At 43.4% G+C, this 12,724-nt stretch overlaps 1 protein-coding gene across 3 annotated transcripts in view; it reads left to right on the forward strand.

Annotated features, from left to right (window-relative positions):
* The window catches only part of NIPAL3 (NIPA like domain containing 3), a 60,026-nt gene extending 50,914 nt beyond the window's left edge, over positions 1 to 9,112 (forward strand). For 2 of the 3 annotated variants that reach the window (XM_072609327.1, XM_072609326.1), the window contains exons 11-12: positions 243 to 337; positions 8,458 to 8,939. In XM_072609327.1, the coding sequence (XP_072465428.1) occupies positions 243 to 337; positions 8,458 to 8,657 (295 nt within the window). In that variant the 3' untranslated portion in view covers positions 8,658 to 8,939. Of the gene's footprint in view, positions 1 to 242; positions 338 to 8,457 lie in introns of all 3 variants that reach the window. The other variant, XM_072609325.1, reaches the window with a different exon arrangement.
* Positions 9,113 to 12,724: the final 3,612 nt, after the last annotated feature.

Consider the following 12,724-nt stretch of genomic DNA (forward strand, 5'->3'; position numbering starts at 1 on the left):
TCATTCATTTTCAGGGTGACTCTACCAAAGGAAGGAAGTCTTTCTCTTTATTACTGCTAGGGTGGAGCCAGCAGGGAGGTGCAGGCTGGGGCTGAGGCAGGAGATGCCACGCCCTGGCCCCAAGTCTGCTCCCAGGCTTGTCTTCCATGGCATCATATCCTCTGTGTCCCTTAGAGTGAGGGGTCTTGGTCTCACTCTCTGGCTTGTGACCTTATTCTGTGTCCCTTATCCACTCTCCTTAGCTGCCTCGTTGCCTTCTTGGGGGTCTTCCTGATCACGAGGAACAGAAAGAAGGCTGTTCCATTTGAACCCTACATTTCCATGGATGCCATGCCAGGTAACCCATCTTCATCCTTGAACATGTGTGTGGAATGGAGGGGGAGTGTGAAAGGGAGGGGGAAGAAGGGGTCTTGGAAGAGGGGAGGGAGGAGCCCGAGTGCTTTGCCCACAAAAGGTTAGCTGAGCTGTCATTCATCTCAGGTTTTTTCCATGGTTCTTTTTCCCTCCATGGGCTCATGGAAACATGGGAAAGGGAAGGAAAGGGAATAATCATTTATATAGCGCCTTCAACATACCAGACACTGTGCTGTGCACATTTTACAAACAACCTTGAGAGGTGTGCACTATTATCTTCATTTTACATTTGGACAAATTGAGGCAGGCAGAGGTTAAGTGACTTACCCCAGGGTCACCCAGCTAGTAAGTGTCTGAGGCCAGATTTGAACTTGGGTCTTCCTAACTCCAGGCCCGCCACCATGCTGATGGCTCCGTTGGCTTTTATTATTTTGGTTTAAGCCCCCTTCACCCAGTTTTTGTTTTCTAAAGGAACTCCAACTCCTCTAAAGCTACTTCCCTTTTCCTCCATGTTTTGTATTCTGTCTATTGGAGGGAACATCTGTCTCCCTTGATAGAATGATTGCCTAACACATCAGAATCCAGGTCATGAAGACCCTCGGTATGAGCATTATTCTGAATGGTCAGGGATTCTCCAGATGATTGAGATTTAGAGCTAGTTGACAGATTGAGAGGCTTTTGAGCCCCCCTCCCATTTTCTACATGAAGAAACCAAGGCTGAACGAAGTTGTATGACTTAGATCAGGTCATTCAGCTGATAAACGTCTAAGGCAGGATTTGAACTCAAATTTATCTGACTCCAAGCGCAGCAGCACCCCATCTGTTGTGCCACTGGGCTGCCCCATTGTAGGGTGAAGATGTTTCCTCAACCCCTGTTGGTTCTTAGGGGAATCCCTGTACTCTATCTTGGTCTATGTTTTCTTGTTACAAACAAAGGAGTTGGGTTAGGTCCCAGATGATCTCGGAGGTGCTTCTCATGCTAAATTCTATGTTCTAGAGCAGCTTCTTTTGGAACCTGGACCCCCTTTGGTGATCTGGCAAAGTCTAGGGATCCTTTCTCAGAATGATGTTTTTGAATAATTGAAGGAAATGTTCAATTTCAAAGGGGGAAAGATGAGAGGAAGAAGGAGGGAGGGAGAGGGGGAATGGAGACAGAAAGAAGAAATTAGGGAGAGGGGAAATAGAGGAAGGGAGATAGGAGAGAGGGAAATGAAAGGAAGGGAAAGAGGTGGAGAGAAGAAAGTAAGAAAGGGGAAAGAAACAGAGAGGGGAAGAGGGAAAGAGATAAGGAAAGAAAGAGAGAGAGGGAAAAAGAGGGGAGAAGGAATGACAGGAAGAGGGGAAGAAAGAAAAGAGATGAGGAGAGAGAGGGAAAAGAGAATGAGAAAGAAAGAAAGGGAGAGGGAGAGGAAAGCTCAGCATGGCATAATGGATATTGGAATTGAAGTCAGGAAAGCCTAGGTTTCAGCCCTACCAGGATCATAGATTTAAAGCTAGAAAGGGACCATGGCCACCATCTAGTCCAATTCCTTCATCTTAAAAATGTGGAAACCAAGGCAAGTGACTTGTCCAGCATAATATAGCTAGTAAGCATCTGAAGCAGGTTTTGAACCTAAGGGTTCCTGCCTTACTCAGGTTCAGCTTCATTCCTTAATACTGCCATCCCCTGGAGCTTACTAGCTGTGTGACCTCCCAGAGCCTCCATTTCCTCATCTGTAAAATGGGGATAGATAGTACCTATCCATAAGTCAATTCAAATCAACAAGCATTTATTAAGTACCTACTACATACTTGGCACTGTGCTAAGAGCTGAGGAGACAAAGGTAAAAGGCAGCCCCTGCCCTCAAATTGCTCACAGTCTAATGTGTGTATTTCCTTGGGTGTACCAAGAGCCAAAGAATGTCATGGATATATTTTGTGAACTTTAAAGGGCTATATAAATGTCAGTCATTATTTTAAAATAATCAAAGTCTTATGCATTTCCCTGTCTTCTTAAACAGAGGATGCTGAAGATAACTTTACCCTTTGTTTGACTCTGGGTCATCCTTCTGAACACCTGTTATTATTATACTGTGCTAGAATATAGCAATGCCCGTGGGTTATTGAGGAGTATAGGATTTTTTGCCCCTTGGCTAAATGGCCCCAAACTGCTGTGCTTTGTGAGTTCTTGTATCTGCTTTTGCTAGTGATGTTGTTTTTTCTCTCCTCTGTTGATGTCAGTGTACCTGCCTGTAGTCACCCCTCTTTTCCACCCTCCCTCTTTCTGATTGGCTGTTTCTAACCTTTGGTGGGTCTGGAAGCTAGAGGCTAGGCAGTGGGGCTCTCTTATATTACTGTGAAATACAGTATCTCTGGTGAAAGTGCATGAGCTTTGGTGCATGGACTTTGGGGTGACTCTTTTGGCTGCTTAGAGCCCTTATATGTTTCCTTCCTTGTTTCTCAGCTAAGATCCAGATAGGTGAGGAGGTGAGGTATTATTCTGTGTGTGTATGTGTGTGTTCATGTGTGTGTGTGTGTGTCTGTTCCTTACTCTGATTCCTTGAAAGACCTATGATCTCATCAGAGTGGACCCACCCCCATCGCTGATGTAGATCATCCTTTCTTCCTACCTATCCCACCTTACTGTGCCCTTAGTGAACAATTTCATGAGCTGCTATGGTCAAAAAAAAAAAAAGCTACTTCTAGAGACAACATTCTCTTGACAAATGTCTCTAAACTTATTCAGGCTGGTCCTCAGACAACATACGGTTTGTCTGTGACATAACCTGTCCTGGAAGCCTTTCCAGATTGGCTAGGACCTGCTGGAGCTTACTCTAAGCTGGCCTTGACTTGCAGAACTCCAGATCATTTGCACACCATGACAAAGTAACAGAGGGAGATGAGAGCCAAGATGATTCAGTACCAAGGCCAAATTACCTTGAGTCTTCTACAGATTCATTTGGCTGAGGGTAGCAGGTAGGCAAGCCCTGGATACCATTCCCTGCTGGAGGGCTAGGCCCTGGGTTACCTGTCCATTGACCTCCCATTTGCATATCTTTGCCACACCTGTGGCTTTTGCATGGTAAGATGGAAAGAGCGCTGGGTCTGAAGTCAGTGGACCAGGGTTCAAATCCCACCTCTCGTGATACAAGTCACATCACCTCCAGGCCTCATCTTCTCCATCTATAAAATGGGGTGGAGGTAGGACTAGATGGCTTCTAAGGTGCCTTCTGGTTCTAGGTCTGTGATCTGGGGATAATTGAGGCATGGCAGCATTCTCTTGACTATTTTGGGCCAAGTACAGAGGAGCTGTCCAAGCAGGTAAATAGAAGGCATGTGGAGAGACCTGGCTTTTGAGCCTGTGAGGTTGATTTGTAGAAATGACCCTCCAAATGTGAGGAAAGCAGTGCCACTGGATGGCCCACAGTCCCCCAGACGCAGAAGATAGCTGCTCCAGGGAGCTAACCTCCCTAGGAATCACTGGCTCATAGGTTCATCTTTTGAGAAGCCCCCTACCCTTTGACCATTGTCTCTTGAGGAATGGCTGACCACCCAGCCTGCATCTTGGGCGACTGCCCCAACAACAGCTGGGTCTTAATGACATTTCTGGAGGAGGCATAGAAGGGATCTGAAGTTCTTAAACCATTTTGATTATACACAGTTGAAAAGGCTTTACATAAAGAAAATTGGACTAGAAGTAGAAAAGGGGCAGCTAGGTGGTGCAGTGGATAGAGCACTTGGCCTGGAGTCAGGAAGATCTAGATTCAAATCCAGTCTCAGGCTTTACTAGCTGCGTCACCTTCGGCAAGTCACTAAACCTTGTTTGTCTCAGTTTCCTTATCTGTAAAATGAGCTAGAGAAGGAATTGGCCAAGAAAACCCCAAAATGGAGTCATGAAGAGTTAGACAGGCCTGAAAAATGACTGAACAGAAGAAATAGAAAAGAGAATGGGGGGTAGGAGTGGATCTTCACAGTAAACTTCTGGTAAAGGTTTAAGATACCAACTGCACAGGGAATTGGTCAAATATGAAAGAACAGGAGCCATTCCCCAATAAATAAATGGTCAGAGGAGAGGAAAAGTTCTCTAATGAAGAAAAGCACACAGTTGGCAACCTTATGAAAACTGCTCCAAACCACTAATACTAAGAGAAATGCAAATTAATACATTTTGCTTTAATATGTGTATTGATTTCTCATATTAACAAGCTCTCAGAGCTGGACAGGAAGACAGGATTGAAGATTTAGAGGTAGAAGTCCCTTTGACCTCTATGATCTTTCAGGTAGATGAGGAAACTGAGAAACAAAGAGATTAAATGACTCTCCCAGAGTCACCCTGCTAGTACAAATCTCAGGCAAAATTCGAACTTCAGTCTTTCTGATTTGAAGGGCAGCACTCTACCCACTGTGCCAGCTCACTACCCACCTGATGATTTCCGAGGCCATCTGGTCCAACCTGTACCCCCAAAGAAATCACTGTGATCATACCTTACTCATCCCACCCCTGCCTCAACAAGAAACCTATTATTGGATCATAGACTTGGAGTGGAAATGGACCATAGAGGTCACGTCTTTCACCCTTCTCATTTTACAGATGAGGCAACTGAGGCAGAAAGAGGGCACATGGCAAATGGTCATCTAGTTTTTGTTTGAGACCTCCAGCTTTGGACTTGGTGGTGGTCCACTATCACCCAAGGCAGCCCCTGGACAGTTCCCCTTGTTAGGGAATTCTTCTTTGAATCAAAGTAAGAAATTTACCTCTTCACTCTGTGTCCCTCTTGTTCACAGGACCATAAGATTTCAAAAATGGCATAGAAAGGACTAGTCCAAGCCCTGCAAGCATTTATTAAGCACCTACTAAGTACTAGGCAGTGTACTAAAATTTCTTCTTGTTTGAGCCTCATAACAACACTGGGAAATGGGCGCTGTTATTATCCCCATTTTACAGTTGAAGAAACTGAGGCAGACAGGTTAAGTGACTTGCCCAGGGACACACAGCAAGTAAGGGCTGGAGCTGGATTTGAACTCAAGTCTTCCTCACTCCAGCATTCTATCTAATGTACCACCTAGGTGCCTCTGGGTGTTAACTGTGAAACAGAGAGATATGGTGTGGGATATGTTTACATTTGCATCTCATCAGTGCCTGTTTTTCAAGGACACCTAAGTGAATGTCACAACAGCCACGGAATGTTTGCGCAACCCCGAAGGCTGGAATCTCTTTAAACACTGAAGGCACATTTGAGCCCACTAGCTCCCTATGGTGGAGGAGAGTTTTGAGGAACAAAGAAACGAGTTGGGGGGAGGGGAGGAGATACCATAACATAGGCAAAATCCAGATTCTATTTGAAATCAGAGATGTCAGTTCCAAATTCTAGCCCCGCTCCTTAATTTTCTACATGTGTGACCTTGGGCAAGTCACTCTATTATAATAACTAGCATTTATATAATGCTGTAAATTTTACAAACCACTTTAAATCTTGACCTCATTTGGACCTCCCTATGACCCTGGGCTGCTTGTGTACCACCCCACAGTTTGGAACCTGCTTTTAAAGAACCATGTGGGACACTGAGTCCAACCCACTCATTTTACAGATGAGGAAACTGAAAACACAGTTATTAAATGTGTGAGGTGGGATTTGAACCCAGGTCTTTTTTACTATAAATGCAATGCTCTAACCATTGTACCACCTAGCTGTTAAATGAGATATTGAGTTTTTTCCTGAAAGGCTTCATTTCTGGAACTTCATTTCTTTCTTCATTACACAAAACTTGACTGAAGTCCACTTTCAGAGCATAATTTTAGATATGATTTTAGGGGAAATTTATCACTGTATTTGGAGCTTGAAGGGACCTAAGAGATCACGCAACCCAACCCCTGTAGCTTTTTGAACATTTGTTTGGGAGGCAATTGAGGTTAAGTGACTTGCCCAGGGACACACAGCTAGTGAGTGTCTGAGACCAGATTTGAACTTAGGTCTTCCTGACTCTAGGGCTGGTGCTCTATCTATTGCACCACTTAGCAGTCCCAAACTCCTTTATTTTTTGCAACTGAGGACACTGAAGCTTACTGAGATAAAGTAAAACAACTTGGCTTAGGGGCTAGAGGGCTACAGCTGGGAGTCAGGAAGAACTTAGTTTGGATTCTGCCTTTGATACTTGTACTCTGCACGACAATGGGTATGTCATCTAAGCCTCAGTTTCTTTATCTGTAAAATGAGTGGGTTGGACTCAGTGTCCCACATGGTTCTTTAAAAGCAGGTTCCAAACTGTGGGGTGGTACTAATTCTTGTGGGAAGGAAAATGTGATGTGGGGCATTATAGATTTATTTTTAATTTGTGAAATAAAACAACCATTTCCATAGTATAAGAATAAGTATAATAAAACTAGGATTGCACATGAAACTGCAAATCTGTTGTGTAAAAGGGACATTAGAGATCTAAAGGCAGGACCAGAAATGTCTCCTCAGAAAACCACCATAGAGGAGCCCAGATACTCTCTTGGGATCCCTGTGTAGAGTGCTGCTGCCTTGGGAAACAAATTCAAACGTCACACAGCAGAATCTCATGGTAGAGTGGTTCACTAGGCTAGGAATTATTTTTGAGGGCTAAATCTATCATCTTGAATCCATTGGGGAACACTGGCTCTCTATAAATTATGAGCAGGTAGGTGGTCCAGTGGCCAGAATGCTGGGCCTGGAGTCAGGGAGATCTGAGTTCAGATGTGCTCTTGAGCAAGGTGCTTGCCTCAGTTTCCTCATCTGTAAGATGGAGATGACAATAGCATCTCCCTCCCAAGGTCATTGTGAGGTCCAGACAAATAACATGCAAAGTGCATGCAAGCCTTAAAGGGTTCTATAAATGCTGACTAAGTTTTATAACACAGAAATTTTCCAAAACGAGTCTTCTATGAATTTTCATCATGATTAGTAATATAACTCTTTAAGGTTTGCAAAGCACTCAATAGATGTTCTCTCATTTGATCCTCACAACAGCCCCAAGGACTCGAGGCTATTATTATCTCCATTGTACAGATGAGGAAACTGAGGCTCATGTGAAGTGACTCACCCAGTGTTACATAGTTAATTAAGTGCCTGAGGCAATATTTGAGCTCAGTTCTGACTCCCAAGTTCGACACTAACCACAGGGACACCTGCCTGCCTCATCACTGATTCCACAGGATCATAGATTACCTAGAACCTCCTCATTTTGTAGATGAGACCCTAGGAGGAGGGCGAGGGGAAGACGGATTAAGTGATCTGCTCAGAGCTCACATTGATAGCAATAATGGTAGCTAACTTTGTAGTGATCTAAGTTTTTCAAAGTAATTTGCTTATATTGTCTCATTTAGTCTTCCTAACCAGGGAGTCTTGGTAAATGTTTAATGACTGACTCTCTGAAAAAAAAATAGCACGCGCAACATATTTTTAAGTTTAACCAGCATCGTTAATATCACTTTCTTAAGCCCAGACAGAACAACACACAATAAAACCCAGCCCTGATTTGCAGTATTTGCTAATAATTGTCTCTCAGCAGCCAGTTCAGGCTGGCTCCAGCACGCCTCTGCTCATAACCCTGTGAGGCAGATGCTATTGTTTTTCCATTTTATACATGGGGAAACTGAGGCCAAGATAAGTGACTTGCTCAAGGTCACTCAACTGGTTCATGTCTTTGTATTTCTGACTCCAGTTCTTTTTCCACCACACTAGCTAATAAGTGTCAGAGGCAGGATTTGGCTCCAGGACCCGCAGTCTTCCCACTCCTCATTTATTTTTGCTCAACATTCATTTCTTGAGTACCTACTGTGTGCAAGGCCCTGTCCTATTCCCAAAGTCATTTTATGCCAAAGCGTAAACTTTTGCATTTGTTACCTATTTGTGGCTTCTTTTGACAGTGCCTGGTCTTTCTGCATAATTTCAGAAACATTCATCCGACTGTTGCTAAGCAACTGTAATTTTCAAAGGTTGCCTTTAGAGGTGTTCCCTTGAAAAATCCAAAGCACTCAGGAAATTGAAAATGTACATGATTAGTTCTCTAACTAGCCAGTGGCTGGGGTGAAAATGTATTCCCATTCCCCTCACCCACCCCAATGTGATCCTCTTTTGGGGAAAAAAATGGGTTTCTTTTCAGGTATGCAGAATCTACACGACAAAGGAATGACCGTCCAGCCTGATCTCAAAGCTTCCTTTTCCTATGGCGCCCTGGAGAACAATGACAACGTCTCTGAGATCTACACTCCTGCCACACTGCCCGTCATGCAAGAGGAACATGGCTCTGGAGCAATCTCTGCGCCTCCCTACCGAGTTCTGGAGCATACAAAGAGGGAATGAACAGAAATCTAGCCCTGCTTCCAGGAAGGGTTTGGTTATTTATTACCTGGGCTTTCCAGTCTGTCGTAGCTGAGCTGACCATGACTTGAAACTCTGGGCTTAACCTCGCTTTTCCAAGTTTTTTTGTGTTTATTTTTCAACTAGAGAACTCAGCAGAGCCAGGAACTCAGAAGTCCTTTGTCTTAAACCAACAGCATATTGTATCAGTCTTCTATGTTTGAACTGTTCATAGAAAAAGGCAAAAACAAACTAAACACAGTATTTTGGGTATGCAATAAGGAACACACGTCAGCTGTGTGTGGTTTTTTTCTTCAAGGATCTTGCATCTTACATGATAGTTACGCATCTACCTAAATCAATGGTGAAAGATAATTGCGTTCTACTTACTTCCGGTGCTTAGCACAATGCCAGGCACATAGCAGGTGCTTAATAAATGTGATTGAAAGTAAACAGAAGCCTCCTGGCCAAGATGGAAACATGAATGAAAGTGTTAGACCTCTGAGGCTGAGATCTTTACTTCTGGTCTTGTTCTACCCCAAGTGTATGACCAGTCTCCAAATATCCCTCTCAATTATCTGTTTGTGATCAGTTCTGTATAATGACAGGTTACTATGGACTGGCACACTGGGCAAAGCCTTTGATTGGGCAGTCTGTAATTTACGTGGATGAAATGTAAAAGACAAGACAGGCTAGTGGACCCAACTCTGTATTCATAGGATCACAAATACTCCCTCCAATGGAAAGCAACACCATTGTTTAAATTTGGATCTAGTATCCATCTGGATCTGAAACTTACATTGTGCCGCAAATAGCTTTATGATTTTTTTTCCAAATTTAGAAGCTGGGAAGTCAATAGCTGAGCAATAGCTTTCCCATAGCTAGATGTCAGAGAGAAAGTAAGTCAATAGGGTGAATCAGAGACAGATCTTTGAGTTCATCCGGGTGGGTCTTCCATGTATACTTCTCATCTTGTGGAATTGTTGTCTGTATCTTTCCATCTACCCCATGCATGGAGTCATTCCTTTAGATCTTTAGCTATCCCAAGGTCCTTGTCATCACCCCTTTTGGCTCCCTGGCCCAACTGACCTCCCTTTCTACTTACCAGTTCATGATAGTCCATGAAACATACACTAACCATCCTTCATTTCAGAAAACATGAACCAGTGTTGCCAATTTTATGTTACAGAAACCAGGATTCCCACATATTCCGACATAATGATGAGAGTTTATTAATTAATATTTGATGCAAATGATGCCTATGAAAAAGAAAAGTTCACCTTAGCCCACCTCTTCCAAGGCAAAGATTAGCTAGCTAACAAATGTGGTCACAAAATGGTGTGCCCCAAGGTACAAAGGGCTTATACAAAAGCATTTTGTGGTTAGTTGTTAAAACTTATGAAATCAGGACAGAGATAGGTCTTCTTTAGCCTAAAAGGAATCCTATTCCTGGGGTTTGAATAGGGAACAACTCTTAGATCCAAAGTCCCACACAAAAGGACAGCTTCTGATAAGCTTATCAGGTTGATCCAGGAACCACCCTACACTGCTTGACCATAGCAGGACCTCTATGTAACCATTATAAACAAACGTGGTGGAGATATTGCTTATGGAGTTTCCCTATATGCTTCCTGGCCTTTTATCTTTTCCAAGCATAGGCCACCTGAGAAGGCCTGGTATTCATTTGTTCATTCCCTCCTTCAGCACTGAGATTTTGAGGCTCACAAGCTAAATTTCAGCCTGTTGGCATGTTTCCTTGAACCTGATAGATATCAGTTGAGTTATGTGTTTCAGGGTACCCCATGCCTACATAGACAGGCAGTATTTTCCCATTGTGTGTGTGTGTGTGTGTGTGTGTGTGTGTGTGTGTGTGTGTGTGATTTCCCCTTAATCCTATCTAGATGTCTTTTTAAGAATTTAGAGAATAGACATATTTACATAAACCAAGGGAGCCTTGAACAGTGATTGTAATAAAATCCTAGAATGTCAGACCTGGAAGAGATCTAAAACAGAATTTTGGACTGAGAAGGGCCTTAGAATGTAGAAGAACTGGATTCAGATTCCATGTCTGATTCTTACTACCTATGTAACCTCGGGCAGCTCATTTCATTTCCATGGGCCGCAGTTTTCCCATCTGTAAAATGAGCCAGTTGGACCAGATGGCCTCTGACATCCCTTCTGGCTCCAGATATATGGACCCAGAAATATAGGGGTTACTGAGGGCCTTAGAAAACAGAAGACCCAAGCTGGAAGTGACCTTAGAGAGTAGAGGATCCAAGACCCTCATTTTACAGAAAAGAAAAGTGAAACCAAAAGACTTGCCCAGGTCCCACAACAAGTTCTTGGGAATGCTGAGCCTAGAATTCTTTCCTCATGAGTTTCATGCTAATGTTCTTCTCTACCCCAAGCCGCTCCACTATAGCTAGCTTGTCAAGGTCAGATGAATGCTTCTTGCTCAGAATTTCTTAGATAAGACCAATAATCATCATATAATCTATGGTGTTCTTTCCACCTGAGCTTAGAAATACCCTCACTTCTCCCTGTGACCACCCAGCACTGCAAGGTCAGATAATAGTGTGAAGAGACTAATGTTGTTAGAACATTAATTCTGATGGGCTATGCTTGACACCAACTTAGTACCATCGCCCCAGTATCTTCACAGTCCATGGACTACGAATAGGTGAAGAACTTATTTTTAAGATATGAGAGAGTACAAAATGTTTTTCCTTGGGATGTTTGTATAAGGTCTAAATTTGATAATGGACTAAAAGTAACCTAGTGTAAAGTAAAGCAAGTCCTCAAGGGGAGACAGAGCAGCATGAGTAACAGTAGAATGTCAGAGCTGGAAAGGACTTTAGAACACAGGATGTCAGAGGTTGGAGGGATCTTAGAACCCAGAATGTCAGAGCTGGGAGGAGCCTTAGAACATAGAATGTCTGAGCTGGAAGAAACCTAAGAAATCATCTAGTCCAACTCCTTCATTTTACAGATGAGGAAACTGAGACCTGAAATAGGGAAATGACTCATACAGGAAGCTAGTAGCAAAGCTGAGATTAGAACCCAGGCTCTTGGATGCTAGTCTGTGCTATTCCTACTGTTGTGTTCTGGAGAACCCAGAATTTGGGCACACCTCCAGCCTAATCCTAGGCAAAGGAGAGACCTAACTTGAAGGGAAGCACTTTGGGATCTCAATAAGTGTTCTGTGAAGCCTGTGAAACCCAACCAGTCATGGCAAGTTTATACGCAGTACATGCCCCATTCCTTTGTTTTTTAATAACAGTAACTCAAATGTCCTGGTATCTTCAGGCTTACTTTCCTCATGGGGACCCTGTGAAATGAATAGTGTGAGTACTGGGTAAACAGCCTGCTTGTTGCTAGCAAACAAGGACCACCTGCTTCTGAGGGGGTGGCCACCACAGCAGTCTGCCCCATCTGGCTTTGCTTTTATTGCTTCCCCAAACTTCCTCCTTGTATTTTAATTTTTATTTATTTATTATTTTTGGCATTACCTTCCTTTCCAAATGTACCTCTCTGCCTCCGCCTACCCAGAGAACCATCTCCTGTAACAAAGGAATAAGAAAGGGGAAACAAGTTCATCAAAGTTAACTGACCCCCTGCTGAGTCTGACAGCGTATGTAGTGTTCCCACACCTATGGTCTGCCACCTCTGCCAAGCAGAAGAGTGGGCCACTCTCCTAATTGATCCTCTCTTGCTTCTTACCAGCTCCTAGCACACTGGAAATCCCACCTCCTCCCTATCAGCAACTTAGCTCACAGAATAAGGCCATGGGACATGGCTTAGTACAGTGCCTGGCACCCAGTAGGTAGGCACTCAATCAATGTTGATTGATTGGGACATTTTGAACTTTTCTTTTGAACATTTCTTCACTGTTGTCCCTACCACTACCACCAGCACCATATACCCACCTTGGTGGAGTGTAAGTGGGAGAATAATGGGGAAGGAGACTGAGATGCTGAATATTTTGTGCTTACAAATTAAAATGAAATATTTCTGTAATGGATTATTATGGCGGTACAATAAATGACAAATGTGATGAATACAGAAAAGTT

The sequence above is a fragment of the Notamacropus eugenii genome, chromosome 5, assembly GCF_028372415.1.
Source record: "Notamacropus eugenii isolate mMacEug1 chromosome 5, mMacEug1.pri_v2, whole genome shotgun sequence".
NCBI classification, from domain to species: Eukaryota; Metazoa; Chordata; class Mammalia; order Diprotodontia; family Macropodidae; genus Notamacropus; species Notamacropus eugenii.